This window comes from Pavona decussata, unplaced genomic scaffold (genome assembly GCF_977016875.1).
Source record: "Pavona decussata unplaced genomic scaffold, jaPavDecu1.1 SCAFFOLD_300, whole genome shotgun sequence".
NCBI lineage: Eukaryota > Metazoa > Cnidaria > Anthozoa > Scleractinia > Agariciidae > Pavona > Pavona decussata.
The window spans coordinates 2,031,466-2,058,639 of record NW_028145697.1 but is presented as its reverse complement, the minus strand read 5'-3'; the positions used below and the strand labels follow the sequence as shown (position 1 = coordinate 2,058,639).

Genomic DNA, 27,174 nt, shown 5'->3' with positions numbered 1-27,174 from the left:
CCGGGGAACAGAAAATTCCTCACGCACGACGAAAGACCAGACTCATGTAGACTGCTAGATACACTCTAATGTGGAAAAAAACCCGCTAATTGATCTCATATTCTCCAAAAATATTTGGAGACAAGTCCTCAAAGAAAGTTTGCATAAAGCTAATCTAAGTCTCTTCTTGGGCGATCAATTGTGTGACATTCCGACCAAACATATGCCGGCCGAATTTACAAAATACGATTTCAAAGCGCGCTGCCCCAATTTCCGGCTATAAAATGACCCCGCTACTCCTTGAAGTCAACGAAAAAAGTGTAAAATATAGTCATACCAAATCCGTCGACGTGGCTGATTAGGTCTCTTGTAGATCCTACGTCAACTGACAGCATTATCGTTCGCGGTCCTTTGCAGTTTTCACGTCGACGTTCACACTGCCAGGCATGTGCATATCTACCAAATCCTGTTTTCAACCCTAGCGATTGCAACATCCACCAAATTGTCCATGAAAAAGCTTTTACGAAGTAATATGTTGCCAAAAAAACATCAGAGGCATTCTGTGAGTCCTAGCTAATTGAAATCAGATAATGGGCTCCTGTTGAAGTAAAACAACGCTAAACTTTTCAAAATCATTAAGCGGCGCAGCAGGGTGCTATCAGCGTGACCATGTCAGGACACAAGCTTTGTGGTTGTGTGGCCTTTTTAATAAATAATTATGGTCTTTACACATACAAAGGATGAACGGCGCCTCTCTTCGCTGAAGCACGAAACACCTGAAGAAAATAATTTGAAATATTTTCCTGTTCATTCGATTGCTATTAAAATCAATATGGTCCTTTACATTAACAAATCATCAACATTTTTGACCTTGATTCACAGCTTAGAAAGGTGTCATATCTACAAAAGAACATCATCTTTACGGAATAATTTTAGGGTCAGTTTACGCCACGCTGTGCAGAAGTTACGCAAATATGTCCGTGATACAACTCTACGACCTCTAACAAGTGAAGGATTATGTGGTTTCCAAATCCGAAGTAGGATTCCTCATATTTGTGTGGTTCTCCAGTTGAAAGTGATAATCGTCACTCGAGTTATTTGTATCACATGTCAATCAACAGTGCTACACTGCGAGACACTCAAAGAGTAGGCCATTCAAAAACACTTAGGGGAGTGGTAAGAAGGTTGTATATGGGGTGTATTACCTTATCACTTGCAATAATAAAGACAATATGAATTATGAATCTGTGCTCAGTCTCAAAAAGACTTCGCTGTAGCGGTATTTCATCTGTTTCTAGCACTTTTACAACTTATTTTAGATTTTTGCTTTTTACTTTGACGGCTTCCCCTCCCTAAACATTTATTACTGTTTTGACATTTTAGAATCTATCACTCACACCCCACTGGGCGAAAGGATTAAAACGAATCACGGAATTAGGACTGTTTACTCACAACACAACTCTCTATTGACCTCTATTCCCTTGTGGTCAAAACTCTACCTTGTTTGGCTTCTCAGTTCTGGCTGGTTTACCCTGAATATATCTGTTCAGGGGAACTGTGATTTATCGCTTGCAAGACAAAGATCTTCGAGCCGGACTAAGGTCAAGGGGATCGTGCAGTCATGTTCATATTGCGTGTGCTCTGTTTATGTGTTTTAACAGTCAAGATAGGTGGCCTGGTTCGCATTCAAGCCAATGGAGTAGGTGAGCTGTTTGTTGCAAATACATTCCGCCTTAACGCTTTCTTCTCATTATTTAGAACCACGGGGCTGAGGGATCAGGACTCTCATTTTATTTTAACTTTTGCCGTCCGCTCATAAAAACTTAGTTCTCTTATTAAATGTGTAGCCATTCCAAAGTTCTAAAGCCTTTCTTGATCCCTCTTCGGGCTCTCTGCCTTTCATTATTTACTTCACGGTGTGAAATTTTGATGCTTGTTTCTCCACGCCAAAACTGTATTGTTTCCGTCACATGAAACGCTTATCATGAATTTCATTCTAGATTACTCTAGATTTAAATCTTACACCGTCATCCTCTTCCTGAATTTTCTGATCCTCCCGCAGATATATCAAAATGATTTATTACCATTATTTTGCTGGCCGTTACTGGATAGTGAGCGTAAAGGAAAACAATGCCTTTTAGCGCATTGCTTTTCGCCTTTTTCGAAGAATTCTTTCCCCTAAATTTTTCAGTCGCCTCTAATCGCCCACAACCCTTGCTGCTGAAAGCGGTAATCGCATGCTAGAAATACTCGGGTTATGTCCCAAAAACCATGATCCTGGTGAAGTCTGTACGGTATTCCGCCAATTTCCCCCTTTTTGGAGGTGAACGGAAATGTCATTATCTAACTAACAATAAAAACGAGCAGCGCTTGTATGCTCGCCACTTGCATTCGATCTGTCCCTCCCGCTTTTTTTCAACTCTTACAGAAATTTAGGAAAGGATACTGACCGCAGAGTGGTTGCGCTTATAGGCCAGATCGACCGACCTTGTCGATGTGTGCATGGTGAAGGCAGTAGTAGCTAGTAGTTTGTTTTGGTACACTCCCCTTTACTTAGTTGTTCAAAATTAATTTTGTCCGTTTATTTTAGGACAACACTGTGAACATGTGTGAAAAGTGAAACGTTTTTATTCCAACTTGCTCTCGCATCGCCTTTGTGCATTGCGCGATAACCTCAAAACACAACGAGGCTCAGCTTCGTGGCTCCACATATAAGTGTAAACCACAGGTATTCCAAGCTCTTCCTGTGAGAAGCTTGTCCCAAACATGTACCAGGTACGCCCTGATACAATAAACAAAATACCACGTCCACTGAATCTTTCCTGAAATACAATCGATCCTCTCCATAATATTCCCTTGACCGTTCCTAATGAGAGCTCAGTGAAATCACTTCATCTCCACCGCTGTTGTCTCATATTTGAGCAGTCCCTTCGCCCTAAAGCAAAGGGACGCTGGCGAGAGAGAAGTTTCTCTCGTTCCCCTTCAAATGATTTAGGGCGAATAGACTGTGTACATTTGAGACTACTATCCCTCTCCATTAAACAGACATTTGGCTCTTTTCCCTTTGGCCAGTTTACTCCATAAACCACCCTCCATCTCAGCAGAACACCTCACTTCCGGTCGAGTCGGGAAGTGAGGGCATATTTTTGAGTCAAGGAGGCACAGCCGGTCCCAACTCGCCTTACGTTGGATTTTTTTTGTGCCTCACAACAGCAATTTAACAGATAAAGTGAGTTCGGTTTAAGACACAGTGACCCCCTCCCTCCCTCCCCCTCTCACGACCACCTTCCCTCCCCCCCCCCCCCCACTCACGACCATCTTATCATCACGGCCATTTTTTCCGTGACGAAAAGAAACGTTCACTCATTTCTTATCTGAAAATGTCCATTAATCTGGCCTTCTCGCTAATGCGATCAACGACCATCTTTTGGATTCCATTGTTCTTCCTTCTTCCCCTTTTTTATGAGCTCTCGACATGCAAGGCGGTTTAAATGACGAAAACAGAAAGACCGACAGTTATTTGTTTAGTATGTATTCGACAAAAGTTTTATCTCGCCACGTAATTCACGCCTTTTTTTCTTTTTGTCAGTTTAACGGCACCGTTTTGCCGGATGCGAGAAAATGTTCTTCGGCTCGTCAATGGTCATAGCAGGATACCACTGTATCAAATTTTAATTTGTTTTTAATTGCAGTTGAGCTGCATTCCTTTTAATACAATTAAATTAATTTAATGAATACGGATTCTTTCCTGTCAGGGAACATTTTTTTTGTCCCAATCTCTTACAAGCTTGTTTTGTTCGGAATTCAAATGGACAAATGACCACAAATGGATTTACCCTACTTCAATACCTCTCTTAAGAAAAAAAAAAGCATATTTTAAAATATCTTTACGTTAAGGGGCATTGCACAATTATTTGACCTATTTATAAGGGAAGTGGTCAAAACTACCATGCTCGAACAGGACCCACCAAACCACAAAATAGATGGTGGTCTCTGCTTTGCAACTCCCCCCCCCCCCCCCCCCTGCCCACTTCCTCAACCTCAAAAGATGGTGTCGTTATTGCATGGCCACCCCTCTATCCAGCAGTAAAAAATGACAATGAGATTCAAACCTCACTTTTCTTGTTTATCTAGCAATGCTGACTCTTTCTAGCTGAACTCAAATTTCAAAGCTAATAAAATTTTGTGAGAAATGCTCATGATATAGGTGGTGTCTTCTATAACCCCCCTGCCACAGACAACGTGGAGCTCTTCGAAAAAACTTGTTATGACCAGCTGGGCCCGCTTCTCGAAAGTCTCGGTAATTTACCGGGACCGATAAGTATATTTTTAGATGTTTTTTGGCCAATTACACAGTGATTACTAGCCTGCGAACGCAGACGTATTTCCGGCTGTCGCTTCTCTCCGCCGAAAAATAACGCGGCGGAGAGAAGCGACAGCCGGAAATACGTCTGCGTTCGCAGGCTACGTGATTACAGACATGGTACTTGGCCAATGTTTTCATAGAATTGTAAGATTTTAAAATTTAGTATTGAAAGCTAACACAAATTATCTTCTGATAAGAAACATTTAACACTAAGCACACTTATCGGGCGCGGTAAGTTACCGGGACTTTCGAGAAACGGGCCCCAGTTGTTCCCTAAAACTGAAAGCAGATTCCTTGCCTTTCACAGCCATTACATGCTTAAGTTATGCTTTCTGTTTATCTCAGCAGACTTCAGAAATCCATGCAGAATCAAAAGGGATGTTTCTCAGTACAGCAAGCGTTTTCACATTCCCAATAAAATAGCTTCGGAAAAGTTTCCTTTCTCTGCCGCGGTGAAACTGGGAACCAGGTGCACTGGTGTGGCTGTCACGGAACGTCACGTGATCACTGCCGCGCATTGCGTCACATCTGTTAGAGGCCCAAGAAGAATAATAGGTAAAATTACTTGCCACCAATATCAAGGATTGCTATTGGCTAACAAAAAATGAGATCCCAGCACAGAGGAAACTAACCAGATCCGATAAGTACTTTGTTAAGTTCTTCTCTTTAATTCCTTTGTTTTAATCCATTTGAGGTAGTTGTCAATACAAACGTGTTTAATGTTCTCCATAAAATCATTAAGACTTAGCAATTATGTTTGTCTGAAAATTTCACCATTCATCCTTACGAGTTATGGCAGTTGGAATTAGATGCGATTTTGTAACCAGGGTCTAAAGCCACGGCTACTATTTGTTGTAAAACAATCTGCACTTGCCAGCCTTTATGTAGCTATTTGCCCTAAATCCTATTTGTCATGATCAGCTGTGGCTTATTCTCACCGCATTATTCGTTTTCAGATAACAGAGTTCAAGTGGGATTTTTGACGCCTTCCGGAACTTTCAACTGGATTTCTGTCAAACGAACTTTTGTCTCTAAAGAGTGGACTAAACGAGTACGATTGTTTGTCATAGTTGCCTAACATAAATGCGTCCGTCTGAATCCAGCAGCATTTTCTTAGTAGGACAAATTTACAACCCAAGTCAATTGAAAGAGGATCCTATTGCAAGTACAATCCTTTTATAATTACATTTGCTAATCTAATTGTCCAGGGCCCAGTTGTTCAAAGCCAGATTAAGCTAATCCTGGATTAACGAAAACTTTGATTCGAGTTTAATTAAGCTAAACAACTAAACAATAAAGATTTTTGCAAAAAGATTTTTGTCCCTCAGTTTTGACTTTGACCTTCCTTACCATTAGCTTAAAATTATACTTTAAAAATGTTTTGAACGAGCGCGCTAAAAAGCTCGGTTATCTTTTAATCGCGGATTAGCTTTAATCGGGTTTTGAACAACCGGGCCTAGTTTTTTTATAATTACATTTGGTGTCCCAAAATTGTGTTCCCAGAAGCAGTTTCTTACAGTAATCTTAGAGTATTTTCGCTGCGTCGCACAAGCTGTTTTGCTGATAGAAACGAGGAGGAGTGGTCTAATCACACGTTCTTTCAACTTCATCTGGCAGATACGACCGTCCATAAAAGATGACTTTGCGCTGTTAGTACTCCGTAAGAAGCACAACCGACCCTTCCTTCTTCCAGCTGCTGTAAATACTTCAGCTGCGGTGGATGCGCACAGCTACGTGTACTTTTCAGCATTCGATGATGCAGACCAACCAGAGAACTTGATGTACCGGGTCTGCCAGGTTCAAGGGGCGGTATACGGACTGGTCTATCAGGAATGCTCCACAGAGGATGGGGCGTCCGGTGCAGGCGTTTATATGCAGGTGTATGATTTGGTGAAAAATGATTGGGACCGAGTGGTAAGTCTTGAGAAGGGGACTGGGAACGGATGTAAACAAATTCATAACTGACTCATGACGTCTTCTTGGTATTCCAAATAACAGCGCCGCCATTATTGAGTTAACAAGGACTTGGTCATTTGTCAAGTCGTTACCTTGAAGACGTTCCTCTTCTCCGGTGCAGGTTTTGTTGCCCTCGACGCAAAAATAAGGTCGTACTACAAAATCGGATTTCAGTTATAGACTTCTGTATTTTGACTCTCATGATAACTTCCACTCGGGTTTATGTAACGTCAGTCAACGTCGGAAGGTTTCTTTTAGCGGTCACAGGTCACAACTACAGGTCGCTGTGATAATTGTATATAAACAAGCTAAACAGGGTCCCATACTAAAAAGCTAATTCATGCCTAGCGCACGCTAACCCTCTTGGTTATATACCAGTAAAACAGTGACCTGTAGTTGTAAGCCGTAAAAAAAGACCTGTCCAGGGAACGTCACCTCAAATAGTCCTTCTCAGGACTTCACTCACCCGGATGATCATTATTGTCCTACTTACGAGATCTGTATTTGTTGAGTTGCACTTGCAAGCGATCAGCCCCCTCCCCCACACGCACTTAAAGTAGTTACAGAGGGCAAGTTCTTGGGGGTTGTGATCGCTTATAAGCTTACAAGTACAGTCTTAATTATAACAAAAATAATCATGGACTTTGTGTGCTGTTTATTGCAGCTAGTGGGAATACAGAACACAAAATACAGTAAGGCTTTGACAGGAAAGCAGCTGTCTGTGACCCTGTGGTTCACGGAAGATATCCTGGATACCCTGTGCTCGTGGACTTCAAACTCTCGCTACAGTCTGTGCAGTAGGCGTTGACGATTTCACTTCACACTTGACGGGAATTGAAAAGACCGGCAACGCATAATAACAGGGTCTATGAAGTGAAGCGATGAATGACTAGCCTTCAAGGACATGTTCACGCCTTCGTTTTAAATGAGAGAATATCGACGTTTCCACAGTGAGCATACCCTAAATTCTCAAATAAGCGTCCACCTCACCCCTCCCCCTCCCCCCTCCCCCCTTTCCCCCGCTTCCTATGGTCACAATTTGAAATGACCGCCTTCCCTTCCCTCCTTTTTTTTTTTCTTTTCGAGAGTACCGAGACAACAAATGATAATTTTAGTGTTGGTCGTGTTTATTGCTCGTCACAGCTTTGTATTCTGAAGAAAAAATTTTAACTGCTGACTTGACTACATCATTTTTATACATTACAAAAAGCAGTTTCTTGTCTTCCAAGTCGCATCTTCCAGTCCATGTGTGACACCATCAGAAGAACAACAGATAACCTTATGCTGTTGTTTTTGCTCAACTGTTATTTTAACTAGTATTATAACAAACTTGACTGGCACGATTTCAGATTACAATATCACCCCCACCCTACCCTTCAACCTCTGATAAGCACCTTTTACCATGTCAGTAAAAAACATGAGCGACTCGGGCCTTTGGCGAGGATTTATGGTATGTGAGCAAACGGACATTTTCTCCATCATTTTATTCAGCAACTTCCTGCATGCTACGTAGGTTACCATCATCCCCTACATCGTTGAAATTTGAAAATTTTGGGGGAAAACGACACCACGAGAGAAATTTCACAAGACCACAACTACTAGCGTTTTTCAGTTTTGACCATATGGCACGTGATCTGGCATCACCAAATGATGGTCCAAGACAGCGCACTTACGCCTGCATAGCAGTCGTTTCCTTCCAAAAATTCCGAGCTATCATTCGCCGCGTAGCAGTCGTTTCCGTCACAAGTGAGGGCAGGCTACGTAAGAGCTTGGGAACATCGCATTCGTTGGTTGACGTCTAGACATTTCGAGCTACGATCTTGGACAATTCAGAGTAAAAATTAAGCCCACCCCTTCCTCCCCTCCCATTTCAATGATGGAAAATGGCGCGATTTACTTTGCATGTGAAATCATCGATTTTTTGGGGAGGGGGAAGGTTAATTTCTCTTTCTGTTCAAGATAGTAGGTCGAGCTGGCGAGAGGGGAACGCCGATTACTCCACCCCCTCCCCCCCCCCCCCAAAAAAAAAAAAAAATGTCAGTATGTTCTGAACAATGAAAAAATTTTAGCTTGTCGTTGTGTTCTTTTTTATTACTATTTTTAGAGTTATTTGTTCGTTTTCCAAAGCATATTTCGTACTTGTATATACATATCACATGATAAGCTACAAATGCATTTAACACTATATTAAGTCAAGCGGAGGAGGTAATAAAAACGAAAAACTTTCTTTGAAACGAAATTACACTTTTCAATTTATATTCAGGCCTTACATTGTAAAACCTTCACTCTGCAGTCCTTTTTCGTTTGCTATGCCATGATGTACTTATCAATGCCTTTGCCATTTCACTCTCAGTGGATCAATACAAAGCCAACATCAAAACAATTGGCACAAAATCTTAACTGTCCAGTGTTAAAATACTGAGAAACAAATAGGACAGTGGAAAAGAGGTCTCGTTTACACGGTCAAACTTCAGGATTTCATTCAGCGTCAAACGTAACAACCCCTCTTATACTCCACAGAATAAACAGCACCACAAAACAGTTGAATAGTCTCAATTCAGGCTTTTATCCAGGAATACAGAACAACCACGACCCTGGCTTATAACTCAATACTGAGAGTGAAAGGGTTATAAAAATGGTGCATCAAAGAACAGTTACAGCCGAAGACTAAGAGAGATAGGCTAAGGCCTTTTATAGATCGTATGTAAGTCGCGTTTAACACAATTCAAGTAACAGATAGAGCGGTTTTCAGTTGAGTGTCTGAAGTAATTTCACGTTGCTTTACTTGTGCTTCACTACGCTCTGTGATTGGTTGGCAAAACTCGCGTCATTTTCTCAACCAATGAGAAACAAACCCCAAACCAATCGTCACTTGCTCGTGCGCGTTTTCCCGCGCTTGACGTCGGTTACATGTGTTTGCTTCGAGTTCTGATTGGTTCACTGATTACTTTGGTTTTTGCTTTACGACACTCAATTGAAAACCGCTTAAGAGTCCAATCTACACTGTTTGACGTCTGGGACATTCATCTCTCAAAGGGTACGACTTTTTGTTTGCGTGGTACTTCGGGCAAATTAATGTGATTTTTGCCAGTTTCCCCAGGGCTTGAATTTTGTTAGACGCGAGTAAAATGGAACGTAAAAATTCGACCTAACACTGAGCCAACTGAATTGAGTGGTGTGTGATGTCACAAAGAAGGACCAAATACGAATAAACTTGTGCCGTAGTTTAAGAAAGTCAATCGTCTTTAAAACACAGATGGAATAATAACTACACTACTTGAATGTTAAATTGGATCCCTTTGAATTACATTTGTATTTACCGAAAGTCGCATCCCCAATATAATGCATGTTTCCTGTTTGCGTGACTTGTAAAGTAAACATATTATTTAATAAAATGAACCTAAGGATCGTAGAAGTTTATTCAAATGAAGTCAAAACATTGTCCCAATTTTCATTGTAAAACAAGCAAACACTTGAATTGAGAATTATTTTACGCTACATTGAAAACCCTATTTAACCCTAAGAAACCAAGAACCAATTTACGTACAATAATTATACAATATTAATCTAAAATTACAACACAATTCTAACGGAACATCATTGTGAGCTATATGTAGAGGATCTTCTGAAAACTGCTAGGATTTGGAGTCATCATCAGTGCATTTTTCTTTCACAGTGTCCTTTTTGAGTTTTTCTAAATATTCCTTTTGTGACTCCGCCAAGACTGCCGCTAGAATACTTTCATCTTCCCATTCAGAGAATCCTGCGGGGAAAAAAGTAAATTCAAGTTATGAAAATGGAGAAATGGTGAGCAAAGTTATGCAATGGAATCTAGGTACCTGAAACTATGAAGGAAAAAATTGTTCAGTTGAGCTTTAAACAAAAGAGGACAAAGATAAATGTAGATGGCTTCTGCTTTAGATGCATTAGATGGATGAGACAAGTAATTAGTAAAATTATTCGAGACAGATAATTTTTGTGCCCACGCAAAAATTTATACAGTCTAACACAAACACGTGATTCTTCTTACCATATCCTGCTGGAGGCAGATAATCCAGGTAGTTTGGCTCAGCACCACCAGTAGCCCCAGGGGGAGAGGGTGGGTTAGATGACTCAGTTGAACATCCTGGTTTGGAATCATAATAAGTGGCCTTCATTGTGCTCACAGTACAGGTGGTGGTTGCTTGACTGGCAGTTGGACAGGGTTTAGCTTCGGAAGAAGAAGCACTCGCAAAAGTCTCATGTCGAGGAGAGCTAGGTGAATGACGAGGGGACTTACTAGGAGGGGCACTCTCAGGGGCATCTCGATCACGCTCCCGGTGATGTGGGGATGTAGGTCTCTTGGATTCTGTACAAGTGGATGTGCTACTGGTCGCAGTAGGACTGGAGCGAGGCTGCAAGACAATGTGATACAGTAAGCTTTCATGAAATATTTGAATAACATCCACACAATGATTGGTTGATTGGCGATTTGTAGGTCTATGATTAATTATTTTTAAAGGCATTTTTATTCATTACTAAGAGAAAAACAACAAAATACTTTTTTACACTTATTAACAACACTTCAAGACTCAAAACAAAAGACAAAACAATTCTATAATACTCAAGCCAAAAAAAAGCCACTTTGTTAAGATTATCAAAAACAAAATAAAGTTACAAGAATTATTTACACAGACATAATTTTAATGCTTTTATATTAAAGGTGCGAGTGTGATGTCCATTTGCACAGTATGTTTAAAGCACTTGGGCAAAACTTATGTGCTTATTATACAATCGCCATGTATTTACTTATATTTAATTGTGCAAGTGTACAATGCCACTCTCTCGAAAACATTCTACAATTTCAGGTCATTGAGTTGTATTTATTTGTTGCCCATGTAGTACAATTGTACCAGAATCTGCAAAGATTCACACTTAAATAAATGATCTGCAACGATCTGACAGCTAAAGCAGCACAAATGCAAATGTGAGAAACACTGATCAGCCCCTGCAATCATCCTGTGGGTCAGGGTCCCCCTGCAAGTCACATACACCAAGGGGAAAAACAGCTGACTGCATTGGCTTGAGGATAACTTTGCCTCAATTATTTATTTAGCCACATCGAATGTGAACAATGTGAACAGGTACAAAGCCCCATTACTCTTACCAGAGCTCTGGCTCCCCTAGCCCGCTTCTCCCGGTCTCTCAGCCAGTCTAAGTATGACTCTCGAGCAACTGCTTCCTCCATGGCCTCATTTGTTGCCTCCCAGTCAGTACAGCGGAGTTTGTCAGCTAACATTTGCTACAAGGAAACAATTCACAATGTTCAACTACTGGTACATTTGCAAAGGTTTTGGTATAGTGGTTGGTTCACGGTACAGGTGTGTTGAAGCCCTTGCTCAACACCAGGGCTTCAGTTCAACGGTTTCTCCACAGTAACATCCAGGAGCCAGAAGGCCTCGTAGTTGAAAAAAAAATGTTTTTACATTTGTAGATAGGAACAATAATTTATTAGGTTGTGTCTTGTAAGCACATTTCAGGAACACATTTCCTCCTTTTTTCAAGTATGCCTGTGATATTTGAATAATACATCATTCTCATTTGTTCACCAGGCTTAAAATATTCCATCACATTTATTCCATTGTGCATATGCCACACATGACATTTCAATCCTAGTAGTATGCAGAATGTTTGTCACATGAACTTAGTTTAATGGCCTTAGCTCCCCCGAGTCTCCTGTAGCTCAGTGGTAGAGCATCCGAACTAGTAATAGGAAGGTTTTAGGTTCGACTCCTGATAGGAGCACTCGGATTTCCTTTTTCTGAGTACGCCTGTGACATTTACTGAATAATACATCATTCTAATTTCCTCCTACTTTGTCCCCTTGGACCTGTCACATATCGTTGGTACTCAGTAAGTGATGTTCTTAGATTTTGCTAGTGATTTTTGCAATTGTTTTACGGTTTCACTGTTATTTTCACTCAATACAGTTGTTTTTGTTACACGACATGAAATGAAAGATGTTTTCCTTAGGGTCCATCACTAATAAGTAAGCAAAAGCACACTCAAATGATTTGATAGCAAATGATAAACATGCCATAATACTGTTCAGAGTTCTTGTCAGTTATTTTTACTGTCTATTCCTGTAAATGTTACTGGCTTTCTTTAAAAAAAATGTTTCCGAAATTATTCAAACCGCTTTAAAAAACTTGTCCCTGTTTTGGGAATTTTCTTTCCATAAATAATGTAAAAACATCCAGCAACTAATATTACTGACATTGAAAATCCATCGCCTGTAAAGAAATTGTTCTTTGTTTGGGCATTTTGTTTCATCAAACACAAAGCTGACTTCATTATCTCCACCATGTTTCAATCAATCTGCAGCCTGCAGCCATCTTGCTCCCATCATTCCCTGGGAGACATTAACAAGATGGCGTCCACCTGCTATTGCAAATTTATTACCTCCTTTTACAAATCTCAGCAAGAACCCTGCTCTTACTGATGCTGATACTATACAACACAACAAAACGTACCTGTTCAATCTGCCATTCCTCTGACTGTTTGAATGCATCACCGACCAGAGTTGCCTGACAGGATCAAGAGAGGGAAATTTTCAGATGTTTTTAAACACCAAGTATCACATGACATTTTCAAGGCATTCTGTGTACATTATCTGAGCCCTCGAGAGTGCTAGCTGGAATGTTTACAATCATAGAAAAAATACTGCACCATTTCATTATTGCTTTACATTGTTTTCTTTTATTCCAACAATGTAGGAGAACAATGTAGCTGACAATGCAGTGGTGTCCAGTCTCTCAAGAACTTTGAATAAGCTTCAATTGAAGAGATTTGCTGTTGCCCACAGCCTAAAAATTTACTTTGTTAATAGCCCAGACAATAGACTGGATTTTGTCACTGGCACAAATTTAGATTAACAGGCAACAAAAAAAGAGTGTGAGTGCTATGAACAGTGGCAACATTAAATATGATGTTTCAGTCAGTATGTAAGGCTACTACTTGCACTGGAAGCACTGAGTAGCCTTGAAAACACAGCAAAACACATTGGGTAAGCTTTTCAGACTTTATTATATTTTTTGTGTGTTTTTGTAGGAATACTGTTGTCTAAATTTCAATTTAATTTTAACGCCATACAAACTCTTATATCACGCTTGCATGGTGACCTGTGTCACATATGCTTTGGGGATCTGTGCTAAAACTTGAGGATTTGCCTGTGGCAACGTTGTAGGTATTAATCAATCCTCAGTCATTACTCCCTGACACTCCTCCCCCACCTGTAAACATTATTTAACTCTACACCATCATTACCCAGTGCTACAAAATAAGTTCAACATTTTGCGAATCAAGATATTTTTGCATACAAGCTTGATTTTCTCACTCATCACAGGGATTTGTTAAGGCCTTATATGGGCAGTGTTCCACATAACTTTCCAAGTCAGGGAGTCAATGACAAATTTTGAGGGGCAAATAGATATCTTAAGTTTACCATTCAATTTGACAGGTCAGGAAGCTGGCCTTCTTAGGTTTTTGACCTAAGACCCCTCTCTTATCTAGAATGGTGATGGGGCAGTAAAGGGCGATTTACATGGTACGACTTTGTCACATGCCAGCCGTAAGCAAAAGTTGTACCATCTAAAATGGCCTTAAGGTATATCTACAGGCTATGAATAGACTCACCCATGGTTTGTAACCAGAGAGACCAAGTCCCACACCAACAGATGGCTTGTTAGGATTGAGAACTGCATTATAATGAACACTGTTATGATAACTAACACGGATTGGCTCATAGTCAGTCTTGTAGGAACTGTGGAAGATGTTGATTGGCTCTGCAGAGTGAATGACGCATGATTAGCCCATCAGCTGTAGTAGTACAACTAAACACAGCATTTTCTTGAGGTACAAAAAAAGCATGCATATTTTACATGTACAGTGTATGTACTCACCACATGGATATTGCACAAAATTATAATTTTATAGTTAGCACATGCATGTTCCTCAATGTTAAAATTTTCAGTGAATTTCAGTCAACAATGACACAGCATAACACTGCTAAGTGAGGTACTTACTGTACCTAATTTTCAGGTGTTTTTTTAAATGGTCAAAATCGTCAAATAAATCCCTTCAAAATTGCCATTTTATCAGTAGTAACAATAATCTTTTTTTTTTTTTTTTTGGGGGGGGGGGGGGGGGGGGAGAGAGTTATGATAATGAACCTGAGAAAAATGATACTAAAAATTAAACAGGTCTGAAAATTTTTAAACCAAAAGCAAATTTAAACAACAACATCTTAATACAAATTTCACATGCTAGCAGACATACATTTGTAACATTGGCAAGTGTTATGAAGTAAGAGAATATGGTGTTGTTCTCAGTTACAGTCTGTAACAGCACAGCACATTACACATTGTACTTGCAGGAAATCAATGGATGAAAGTCTGCTCCTTCAAGGGAAACTACAATGCTTTCTTGAGGGCTTTCATCTGCTGGTTTCCCACAAATACAGTTGTAGACATTCTTTTTCAGCTGTTAACTAAGATGCCTAACATTCAACCTTCAGAAAATGTGACCCCTGATGGTACCAGAAATACCAATCAATATTCAATATCCAATCAGTATATTATATTCAATATTAAAAAAAAAAAAGAAAAAAAAGAATGCAATCAGTTTAGGATTAACGACAGTTATTCTCAAGTAAAAAGTGAAACAGGGACAGTATTTTGATGGCACCCACTTTGAATCCCTCAATGTAGCCGCAGTCTCTTGTAGCCAGTCGCTTGCAATTATTTAATCAGCTTCTGTCATTATTTTGGAAAGACTTATTGTTATATTGACCTTGTTATAAAGTTACAGTGTAATGCACACTGCAACTAGAGCTGCACTTCTGACAGAACAGAATACCCTACCTGTGCTGTATTGGTACACCTCAATTGTCCTATTGTAGATCTCACACATAGCCTGCATCTCAATATGGTTTCCATGGCAGTGGCTCTCCCGTTTGCGTTTGATGTAGCCATTGAAATCTTCAGTCACATACTGAGAGAAGTAGTCAGCATTCTTGACCTGGAATTAATAAGAATTATTAGTGGACTATACAAGTTCTCTAAGAAAAGTACTGTAAACACTGGCGTATAAGCTGCACCCCAAGTTTTGAAGCCCAAATTTTGGGGAAAAAAAGTTTTTTTGAAAAAGTAAGTTAGTTCATGAGAAAGACTGCTTCAACTTTCAGAATATCTGAATCATTAACAACGGCTCCTTTAGGAGCCACCAAACTTGCAAAAGAATGACTAATTCTCATCCTAATGATAGTTTCTTGTGGTACATGTATGTAACACTGTGTGTAGTTAAAATGGTCTTTTTTTTTAAAGCGACGAAAATTGCAGATTTACATAACCTTCTCCAGATGTTCTCACAGATGAGGGAATTTACACCCCCTAGTTTGAGAAAAAAACTTTTAGGTAAAAACGTGCAGCTTGTACTCCAGTATTTACAGTACCTCATAATAAGAAGGTAAAGTCATACTTCAAGCCTACTGTAAGTGGCCCACACGGCCAGAGCATGACCCAGTTTCTGTAACATGAAGCAACTGGGAGCATTACTAACCCCTCCCCCCCCCCCCCACCCTTAGGTAGGGTATCACATGGTTACCCCCAGCAGTAAGTCACCAGAGTGAGTACACTTTCTATATGTACATGTACATCTGGGTGAATACAGACAATGTAGAGCAAAGTTCTTGTCCAAGGAAACAACAAATACAAAATACAAAACTTTATTTAGACATGGTAAAATATCTGTAAATAAAAAAAAATAGAGAATAATTTATATGATATACAGGGCTCGAGACTAATTGTAGCCTAGTGGGTTTCGGGCTTTCACTAGCCAAAATGGCTAAAGAATATTTCAGGCATTTTTATAGTGGAATGAAGTGAGTGAAATGTAAATCGAACGAATTTAACAATTTGTCTTGAACAGAACTAAAAATAAAAAAATAAACAAAAACTAGGTGATATTTCTTACATCTTTTTTAAACATATCTATTTGTATACAGTCCGTCACATTGCTTTTATGCAAATGTTTGTTGGGAATACGCGCCGAAATGAACATGTTTGAATGCCTGCCGATCGAGGAAAGGCCGACTTTAGTTTCTAAATACGGTTCAAGATTTTAAATGATTCTCCGATTCTGACTCATCAAAGCTTATTTCCGGTAACCTGAGATGCGTTCGTACTCAGGATGTGCCGTATATTCTCGACTTTAAGACAAATGGGTATTTTAAAAGCTTTGGAAAAAAAGGCAGAGTTGATTGACGTCCATCAAATGTAACTTCTTGTACGAGCCCCACGTGCGATTAGAAAGCAACGCAAGTTAGTAATAATATTACTGATGCGATGCGGCCCTGATGGGTATTTTGCCACGGGTGGAAGCAAAAAAAGCAAGGAAAACAAGAACAATACTCCAGCTGATAAAGATAACGATAAGAGGGCCAACGAAGATGGCAACTGCCTCTGCCGAAACGTAAATTTTTGCCTTTATGGAAGACAGACTTTCTGTGGGTTGCATGTCGAGATGGCGCGATGTTCTGCACTGTTTGCGAAGACCAAATTTGTCGGATTCATCATCGGCATTTGTCTCTGGTGGCTGTGTAAATTTCAAATTAGAGTCTCTAAGGAGCCATGCGGGATCTGTGGGACACAAGAGAGCCACAGATGCCATCCGAATTGCAGCCAACCCACGAGAAGCAGCCATCCCCAGGGCGTTGAGGCAGCTGAATAAAGACGCTGCTTTGAAGCTTCAAAAGCTTTTTGACATTGCGTACTTTGTTGCAAAACTGGAAATGCCGTTCACGACCCACCCTGATCTTTGTCGACTTGAAGAAAAGCGTGGCATTGAGCTTGGACAAACTTACAGAAATGACAAAGCTTGCAAGGATTTTGTAGTAGCCATATCACAACAGTTTAAGGATGAGCTTGGACAAGAACTGCAAAGAGCACGCTTTTTGAGTGTAATGACAGACAGTGCTACAGATGTCGGTGTTCGGGAAGTTGAAGATGTTTACTTCTATTTGAAAAATGGTGAGCCAGCGAATGCATTTGTAGGGCTCGAGCCTTGCCCTAATGCTAAAGCTCCAGGCATTACGGAAGCTATTAACAGTGCAATGACCAATGTATGTAAAAACTGGAAGGAAAAAACTGTTGCACTTGGCTCTGATGGAGCAAATGTAATTGTTGGAGAAGTGGGTAGAGTGTATGCTTTGCTTAAAAGAGATATCCCTCATCTGATCAAGGTGCATTGTATAGCCCACCGACTAGAGCTAGCCTTTGCAGATACTGTTAAGGCTATCAAAGAGTTGGAAGAAGCCAAGAGTATGCTTCAAGGCATATGGAAACATTACCATTACTCCCCTAAGGCTGTTCGTGAGTTGAAAGAGTTGGCAGAAACTATGCAGGTTAGGGCTTACAAGGCAGTAAAGGCAGATGGTACAAGATGGGTACCGCATTTAAAGCGTGCTCTCAGGGTACTTCTTTTGAAGAATTACTACATGGTTGTCACCCATTTACAGCACACCTCACAGGCAAGAGATTCAAGTACAACGATGCAGGGAAGAGCTTCCAATTACTCCAAGAAGCTAGTTCCTGTTATTTCTTCACCTGCTTCTCGACATAGTTAGCAATAAGCAGGTTATCATTCCAATTCCAGGAAGGCAAGATCTCCATATCCCAACTTCAAGACAAAGTCAATGCCCTCTCTTCAACGCTTGAAACGTTCAGGATCAGGCCAGGAGAGCATCTCAACTCCTTTCAACAAGAAGTAGGTGATGGCAATCTTTACAAAGGTGTTGAGCTCACCAGGTCAGTGCATGATGCAGCATCCTTTACCAGCAGCAAAGATGAAACCATTAACAAAGCCACCGCATTTATCCCTGAGAGATTCCAAGGTTTAGGAGATGATCCAGTCTTGCATGCAGCATCAACATTAACAGAACACCAGTCATGGCCTGTAAACAACCGACACCAGCTTCTCACCTACGGTGAAGCTGCATTGAAGTTATATCTCCACACTTTGTGGCCCTCCTTAACTAACAACATTTCCACCCACAGACCTGCCTTGATGAGTGCATGGAGATTATAATGCATTTCCAGAGAGAGAGAACAGAGCTACAATACAGTGCCACTGACTTCTGGACAAGAAAGTTTCAGGTGCGGGAACGGTTTCCCAATTTGCTGTTGTTGATCGAGCTGTGCCTTATTATCCTTGTGCAAACAGCATGTTGTGACAGTGGCAATTCCTGTCTCAACAGGATCATGTGTGACTTCCGATCAACACTTCATGTCTGCACTGTAGAAGCACTCATGCATATCTCAATTAATGGTGTTTCTCCGGAAAATTATCATTCAGCTGTGGCTGTTGCCAGGTGGCTCGATTCCGCAGAGAGAGCAGGACGGCCAAACTATAAGGATTAACTCTAAATTGTACTGAAATATTATGCACAGTAGTAACTCTGCCTGGAGAAATATGTGATGTTGTTGTTTTTCTTTGTAGTGAGTTTTTTGAAATGTTTACTTACAAAAGTGTTGTGTTTACATTCCCTGAGGAAGAATTTTAAAGTAAAGTGGAGTTAAAACAGTTTTAAACAAAATTTCAATTCATAATTATGCCTAACACAGCTACGTTAAACTTGTACTTGTACCATATTGTCTTTCTGAGAAACAAACCTATACAGTCAAGAACAGAGCCCAAGTTCTTAAGAGAAGAAACGTGAAGATTCACTATTTGTTTTACGGTAGAATATTTTAACAAGTTTAATCAAATGTGATGACGTTATCATTTATTACACATCATTTTCTCTGGCTTAACAGGATGACAATAAAATACCTGACAAAGTCATGTCTACAAGTTTGCGACATTTTTTTCCCTATCAACATTGTATAATTTAAAAGTTAAAATGTCTACCCTTCCGCAATTACCCCCCCCCCCCCCCCCCGCTGCCATGTTTGAAAGTTCTGGCTAGTAGAAAATTGGTTTTGGCTAGTGAAATCAAAGTTGTCATTACCCACTGGGCTAGTGAGAAAAAAAGTTAGTCTCGAGCCCTGCTATATAAACTGGTTTACATATTTGCCATTTGGGAGACAGATATGGAAAACCATTTATTGATATGTTTTTTAAAGAGACTTAAGGAGCTAGCTGCTCTACAGTGTAGCTTCCTCAGGGAGACTGTTCCAGAGAAAAGTTCTTCTGTAGCAAAAGCTGCATTTTAGGTGGACAGTTCTTAGCCTTGGCAAGAGCACTTTATGGGCAGCATCATGGAAAATCACAGGATGCAATTCTCTCAACAAAGACGTCACAAAGATACCCTGGCATGAGCTTGTTAATACTCTTAAAACCCATACAGGCCTTTTGCTTTGCCCTTCTGACAGAAAGGGGGTCCCAGCCAAGTGAGTTGAGAAGAAGTCTAGAGTTCATATCGTATGTAGATTTTGTTATGACTCTAGCAGGGCGATTCTGCAGTTCTGAAGTTTCTCAATTAGTTGTAGCAACAAAGTATCCCAAACAGCACTGCAGTAATCAAAATGTGGTTCTATAAAATTTTAATTGCAGTGTGCATGGAGTTACACTGCACCAACGTTCAAAGAAACCTTTTTTATAATAAATTTATTGTGTGAATAGGCTCCTTCCAAGAAATGTTTTCACCTACATGTATGTGAAGTCCAAGAGATTTACTCTGCATACAGTCAACCCTTTTTACTGCGGACACCCTCGGGACCGCGAGTTAGTGTCCTTAATAGCAAGAGTCCATATTACCGGGAATTTATTTTAGCCAAACTTCTGTAATTTAATTTTTTCTGCATACATGTACACTCTAGGGGAACCTAGGTTAAGGCATTTTGGTAAGTCATATATAAGAATCAAGAAGAGTAGCGGACCAAGAATCGACCCTTGTGGTGTTCCACAGTTTAATTTTTGCATTTTTGCATAATTATGGCGTTTTGATCAACACCATATTTGGCAAGCTTTTGCAACATAATTTTGTGATCTTAAGTGTCAAAGGCTTTTTTAGGTGAATGAAAGTAACCCCATTACATATCCTTTGACAATGCTCACACTCCAATTACTACTGGTTTCTAGCAAGCTTGTTAAGGTACTACAGATGTATGTACAGTGAAAAACTGATTGACAATTAGACCATAATGCATTTTCATCAAGATGATTGTACTGTTGATCATACACATCTTTTTCAAAACTTTACACCACAGCTGTAATAGGCTGACCAGTCAATGTGTAAATCAGATGCAACATTTTGAAGGACAGACTTGAGAATTTACTTTTCCAAGTGGCACATTCTGAAAACCATGTAAACAATTCTGAAGAACTTTAAAGGACTGCCACATAACAATACATGTCCTTCAAATCTGGGCATTCTGTTGCAAATTGACTACTCTTACAGGGTTCTTGTTAGGATCCAGTACTCCGTTATTTTTACAGTCTACAGTCAACTCTCGCCTTGCAGACACCCCGCTATTATGGACACCCCAATAATACAGACAGCAGCTAAATCCCCAGCAAAAATAAATTACAAACATTTGACTGAAATAATATCCCACTATTATGGACACTAACTCGCAGTCCTGAGGATGTCCGTAATAAAAGGAGTTGACTGTATTCATGTAAAATCAGCGAGTCCTCCTTTTACAAATATTGACAAGAAATCTGCTCTTAGCAGCCAGTTTTGACAAAAATAATGGGAACAGGCCTACGTGTAAGCTGCACCACTACTGAGCAGTGCAAGGAAGTGGTAGTTCACAAGACTGAAGAGGTAAAGATATTATTTTGTAGCTAACATGTAAAAATCGTGTTGCCAGTTCAACAAGCATTTTTACAAGCCAGGGCAGAGACCACTGCCCCCACTCCCAGACCAATTTCATTAAATACCTGAGGAAATAAGAACAATGGAGAGCAGGAACATTATCTCATGTATTACTTAGTACATACCATGTAATCCATGCAGTGCCTTCTAACCTCTGAATGCATCTCCTGGTCACCGTACACATGCTCAGCTGAAAACACAATAATAGAACTTGTACAACATTATTATATTTACAGAAAAATTTCACAACTCTGTTCAAATCTATAGAGACAACATTTCAAGACACAAGATGTGCTGAATTTAACCAGCAGAAATCTCAAGCAATATCTCCCCATGTACATGGCAGTACCAGTCTTAAAATGACCCTTCCTGCCCTAAACACTGCAGACCAGTATTTGCTTGAGTCTAACTTTGTCTAAATTACATTTACCCGCATTTAAGAAGTTGCAAAAGGAAACCCTTATTCCATGATTGTTCTGGAAAAAGGTTGGTCTTTCATTAAGAAACTGCAGATGAAATAGTTAACAAATTTTGTTAACTATTTCATCTGCAGTTTCTATAATTATATAATATTTGATATATTCACTTTCATATTTTCATCTTCCATAGGTGAAATATTTTGCAATTTGATTACCTTGGAAAATTTTTAATAGTCCCTTCCTGGAAATGTAATAAAGTATAATTATGTACATGTATGTATGTACATAATTAATACGGGCTCAAAATGACTAGTCTGCAAAACGGGAAAATATTTCCTCCTGAAATTTATGGGGCTAAGGTACAAAGTATCAAAAGCGTGGATTCTAACATGGTGCATTACATGAATGAGGTGAGAAAAAACCAACTATCCACTTTATATCCAAAAAATTCATTCTGACTAGATACCCTTAATATCAGGTGATAATCCTCACAAAATTATTCCACAGCTTCATTTTTGTTAAATAATGCCTTATTTGAGGTGAAGATGCAGGAGTACAGGTTTCAAAGAGTGTCTCAAGCTTTTCATCGCAAAAAATTGAAAGAGTTCTGTTTGATGGGATACATATGAACAAATTAAAATGTCCACTTCGTGGTGAAGATGAAAACCTTAGCCACAGCATCAAAGAATTGACAACATGACCTGGATTTTTGGTTCCTTAAGGCCCGTTTAAACAGTTTCAATATTTGTCCAACATTTGTTCAACAAAAGTTGAACAGATGTTGGGCTAATGTTGGATGAACGGAGTGTTCAAACAGCGTCATTGCCATACAACATTTTCAAGAACAAAGAAAATGTTGAATGAAAGTTTAAACCAATTTAAATTTGATTCAACACGCTTTGAACAAGCTTTCAACATTTTTTTACACTTTCAACAATGTTGAATGACCTATTGAAATGCCCCCGACATTTGGTTCAACAACCGTGTTGAACTCATGTTGAAACCATTTAAACGGGCCTTTATCTGTTCTTAATTTCACCCTCAGCACAAAGTCAAGTTAAACTAGCAATATGCAGGATGTTTCTCCCATGAACCTACATGTAGTTTAATGGCCTTAGCTCCTACAAGTCTCCTGTAGCTCAGTGGTAGAGCATCCGAACTAATAACCATAAGGTCTTAGGTTCGACTCCTCATAGGAGCACTCACATTTTTTTCCCGAGTATGCCTGTGTCATTTACTGAATAATACATCATTTTGATTGATTCACCAGGCTTAAAATATTCCATCACATTTATTTCCATTGCGCATAATTGCCATACATGACATTCCAATCCTAGCAGTATGCAGGATGTTTGTCCCATGAATCTAGTATAATGGCCTTAGCTCCCATGAGTCTCCTGTAGCTCAGTGGTAGATTATCCGAACTAGTAATCAGAAGGTCTTAGGTTCGACTCCTGATAGGAGCACCCAGATTTTTTTCTTCTGAGTATGCCTGTGTCATTTACTGAACAATACATCATTCTCATTTATTGATGTTACCTGAATCATGTTTGTTATGGAACATTTGAAACCAGAAATCAATGAGCTTGCAATTCAATCACATACAGGATCACTCTATTATGATTAAGGTTTGTACAAATCCTAATTTTATCTGTGACAGTGGCACCACAATGTTTGTAAGAGGTGCAAAGAAAATTTGGTGACAGAGTCAAATTTCAACCAACAGACAGAAAAATTTTCTGTTGGTAAGTGAACAGGAAATTTGAAGAAATTTTTTGTACAGTCAGCAACTGTCCATATTTTTCCCCAGTCTCACAGTCCATTTCCTCACTCACTCCAGACTTTATCCTCAAAGTCCAAATGTTACTATAAAATACATACAATGCAAAAAAACTTTTTTACAGTCTACAAAATGATGAGCTAACAATCCCATTCAAGCCTATTTATTTTCAGCATTTCTTTTTGTAACTGCTGAATTTTCCTACATAACCATGATCATATGAATTTCCTGTATGATGTAGGTCAAAGTGCAATATATAATATACAGTATTTAGCTTGTCAAAACTTGCTGTGCATTCTACCAAGTTACCCATGAAAGAACTTGAGTTAACCACACAACATGATGCAAGTTAAATGGATCTTCAACAAGAAGCGATAATTCGCAAAGAAGTATACAGCCAAAAGTACTGAGTGAAATGTTCTTACAATCAATATTACAGAACAGTACAACTATACATACAACAGTTTGGTTACCACAGGGGGAAGTTTAATGATAATATTTTATTTTATGTTCTTGTTTAAGTAAATTTATTATCAAAACGACTGCCCTTGAACGTGGTGGAACATGTTGGTATTATTACAGGAAAACCGAACCAGCTGTAAAAGTACAACTTTGAATAAATGTTGGCCCATAATTTGTGACAACTTCTCTCGACCAATTTTTAATGACGCATAGATTATAGGAATTTGAAAACATAAAGGGGAAAGGGAAAGTAGAACTTGTAAAAGATATTTCCAATTACAGCTTTTTAGCATGACGTGAGATATTAATGCACAGTGAGTTTACGTACCGACTGCCCGAAATAAACAGGCGCCATCTTGGGCCATTTTCTTGATAATAAAACCTTTCTTCTCTTTCAATGCCTGCTCGAACTGCCTCTCAATCTTCATAAGAAACAAACAAAAATGAAATCTGGCGTTAATTACGCAAGTATATTGCGCAGTAAACATGAAAATGAAGACGAGAATCTGTACCTCTTCATTGGACAAAGGTTGGTCGGTGGCATCGTGTTCATCGGAACTGTTGTAACCTGTTTCTTCACTGTGTCTTTCATGGTATTTATGTCGATGAGGAGGACTTCTATGTCGCCTTTTAGAGCTACTAGTAGCTACATCAGCAGCTTCTCTGGCTTCAAAACTATTTCCAAGATACTGTTCTTCATGGGCCGTATACTCCTCGCTCGAGCGACTTCTCTCTGTAACGCTAGACGGCGAAGACCACGACGAATTACCACGTATCCGCGTTCTGTTGTCGTTGTTTGAGGCCGTGTCACTTTTCTTGGATTCGGAATGTTTTTTCTTTGGCAAAATAGTCATAATGGAGCTTTAAAAAACGCTAATAAAAGAGAAAAACACCACAAAAATCCAAATCCTTTGAGTGTTTAGTGTTTTCAGGATTAGAAAGTTCAGTGACCAGCGGTGTGACGTCACCAAATAAAATATGCGCGCAAGAAATGCGCAGAAAAAGACAAAAGCGCAAGGAGATTTGTGGGATTTGTCAGGTACAGGCAAATACTCGGACCAGTTCAAGACGATGAAGATTGGAAAATACCACAAGAATCGTGGAGTATTTTGTAACGAGACACACCACAAAATGTTGTCTTCGATTCATACTTTACAAGAAAGCAAACATGGCTTTCAAATCGCTTATATTCTCATAGGTAATCTATTCACGGTTTCTATTATATTTTGGCATCCCTGTGAGCCATAGGGAGTACACACTCACAGCAAGTTTCCTCACATATAGTGAGCCTGGTTACCCTGTGATAAGCCTGTTAGGAAAACAATTCTACAAGCAATGAAAGACGAATTTTCTCTCTTAAACCCATAAAATTAAAACCTAGACCATAACTGAACAGTTACGTTGAGTATTAGACGATTATCCGATTGCATCCAGTTAATTACTTGAAAAATATGAGCACTAACATAAGGCGGTTGTATGGTATCCTAGAGGTCGGGTTTGTCAGCCATTTTGTCACCTTTTTTTTTTTCTTCTGAGGCCGGGGAGGAGGTGATTAATGCTCAATATATTTTATTTGAATGGATATACAATGATGTGATTTTGTTCACAGACTAAATTGCACAACCCCGGGGGGGTACTCCAAAAAAAATTGGGTAGAGGTGTGCGGCCCGCTTCCCAAAACCCTTACCCTATTTATGACCAAAATCTGCGATTTTCCCTACCCTATTTATGACCTTAAGTAGCTTCTTCTAAAAAAAATCGAACCTAGGACTAGAGTGCAAAAATCTATACCCTATTTATTACCAAAATGGCGGCAAAATGGCTAAAAGCGATACCCTATTTATGACCAAAACAGCCGAAAAACCATACCCTTTGGCGCCGCACATACCTATATAGCCCATATAAGAGAGTACCCCCCCGGGTGCACAACCCAGGTCTAAACGTTAGAAAACGGAAAAAAAGAGAGCTGTAGAGAGTTAGAAGACTGGACGATTGCCTGGAATAATCGATTAATGATGATGATGTGATTACTCACTAACAAATTAATTTGGGCAATTTATATTTATGACGTTTTATAAACGTCAGTTATCATTGATTTTTTCTGCGAGTTGACGGAAAGCCATATAGCGATGCCGTAAACAAAATATGAGAAAGTTTTGGATCATTTTGATCGCGTTTGCCTTTGCATATCTTCCACAGGGTAAGTTGCCTTTTTTTCTGTTTACTTCTTGATTTGCTAGTTTTAACTTAAATTTGCTCCTGATAATCACCTTGGGCCAACACGGTTGGACACAACGCAGTCTTACCACGAAAAAAAAAAACAATAAAATTACAACACTGAGGAGAAACAACAAATTGTCAAACTCTTTCTGTTTTCTGGAATGTGACACACCAAATTACAGTGATTACAGTGAAAAACTAAGGGTTAAAGGTTTAAAACTCGGAAATGGCCTATCGTCTCGTTCTACGTGTCCGGGGGCTGGGAAAAAGATCGGCGAGTGTAAAAATATTTTCAAATTCGGGGGGTATGCCCAATAGAGTGGTAGCATCGTAACAGGAGGAATTGAACACGAATCATGTTTATTTATTTATATGAGATGATTCACAACACGTTGATATTATTGTGACTGTACAATAAAACTAATAAACCGAAATCTATGAAACGAAAAGGTGCTCAAACTATTAGTTGTGCGAGATCAATGAGTAGAAAAGAAATGTTTCGAAACAGCAGCTCATTATTATTCAGTCATCGTGGGCCAAGGGAAAGTATTTCTTTAGATCTTTTCTTTGCACTCCTTTAAACGACGATTCCAGCGAATACGGTTTGCGCGCGCTAGCCTCCATTATCCTTAAATCCCGTTTCCACTAAACAAATCGACGGCAGTTTTCTATGGTCTAAACTCTTAAAGATCATAAATTGGGGTCAAAAAAGTTCAAAACTCAAGAGGAACCACGGCGAGTGGTTTCACAGCCAAATTTTGAACATTTTATGATATCAATTTATGGTCAATAAGAGTTTAGACCATAGAAAACTGCTGTCGATTTGTTTTTTTAGAATAGTGAAACATGGGAAAAGTACGAGCGGAATTGGCTTTTCTCCGTTGAGAAAGCGTGCGCGATTAGATCTGACATCATTTTATTGTATGTACTTTTATAGGCAATAATTATGTGCCAATCAGCGCACGGGAATTTTGACAGTTGTTGATGCAACTACTGTCGCACTGCACTTCTTTTTTCTCGCGTAAGATGCGCCTTTAAGTCGCATGCGCATGTTAAGACGAGTCTGTAAACCTAGCTGTGATTTCCGTGCGGTTTCAGCGCGAAATGGCTGTACGTTTCCTGAGTAATCATTGAA

The 27,174-nt window shown here is 39.5% G+C and overlaps 2 protein-coding genes and 1 pseudogene across 3 annotated transcripts; 2 read left to right on the top strand and 1 right to left on the bottom strand.

The window, feature by feature from the left end:
• The first annotated feature begins 862 nt into the window (after window positions 1-862).
• Window positions 863-8,972, top strand: LOC146454573 (serine protease 23-like). Of its 2 annotated transcripts, none has more exons than XM_085095323.1 (5): window positions 863-1,682; window positions 4,691-4,900; window positions 5,302-5,396; window positions 5,963-6,259; window positions 6,966-8,972. In XM_085095323.1, exons 1-5 carry the CDS (start codon window positions 1,601-1,603, stop codon window positions 7,107-7,109), a joined length of 828 nt encoding a protein of 275 aa, XP_084951449.1. In that variant the 5' UTR covers window positions 863-1,600; the 3' UTR covers window positions 7,110-8,972. The 2 variants fall into 2 exon arrangements, with proteins under 2 accessions (XP_084951449.1, XP_084951450.1); XM_085095324.1 differs by having other exon boundaries at window positions 864-1,682; window positions 4,694-4,900.
• LOC146454571 (OTU domain-containing protein 5-A-like) lies at window positions 8,372-24,785 on the bottom strand. Its single transcript, XM_085095314.1, has 9 exons — window positions 24,332-24,785; window positions 24,148-24,241; window positions 21,284-21,348; window positions 15,202-15,358; window positions 13,976-14,124; window positions 12,814-12,867; window positions 11,448-11,582; window positions 10,332-10,695; window positions 8,372-10,064 (listed from the first exon to the last, which is right to left on the bottom strand). The coding sequence occupies exons 1-9, from the start codon at window positions 24,671-24,673 to the stop codon at window positions 9,937-9,939; spliced, it is 1,488 nt and encodes a 495-aa protein (XP_084951440.1). The 5' UTR covers window positions 24,674-24,785; the 3' UTR covers window positions 8,372-9,936.
• LOC146454572 (zinc finger protein 862-like) lies at window positions 16,233-19,373 on the top strand (annotated as a pseudogene).
• Window positions 24,786-27,174: the final 2,389 nt, after the last annotated feature.

What these genes read in the sequence shown, in the direction of transcription:
- LOC146454573 (XM_085095323.1), top strand. Translation starts at nt 1,601, where the DNA reads ATGTTCATATTGCGTGTGCTCTGTTTATGTGTTTTAACAGTCAAGATA. An exon ending in AGGCCCAAGAAGAATAATAG is followed by an intron (nt 4,901 to 5,301) that starts GTAAAATTACTT and finishes ATTCGTTTTCAG; the next exon opens with ATAACAGAGTTCAAGTGGGA. An exon ending in AAAATGATTGGGACCGAGTG is followed by an intron (nt 6,260 to 6,965) that starts GTAAGTCTTGAG and finishes TGTTTATTGCAG; the next exon opens with CTAGTGGGAATACAGAACAC.
- LOC146454571 (XM_085095314.1), bottom strand. Translation starts at nt 24,673, where the DNA reads ATGACTATTTTGCCAAAGAAAAAACATTCCGAATCCAAGAAAAGTGAC. An exon ending in TCTCTGGTTACAAACCATGG is followed by an intron (nt 12,868 to 13,975) that starts GTGAGTCTATTC and finishes TGATCCTGTCAG; the next exon opens with GCAACTCTGGTCGGTGATGC. An exon ending in CTAGGGGAGCCAGAGCTCTG is followed by an intron (nt 10,696 to 11,447) that starts GTAAGAGTAATG and finishes ATTGTCTTGCAG; the next exon opens with CCTCGCTCCAGTCCTACTGC.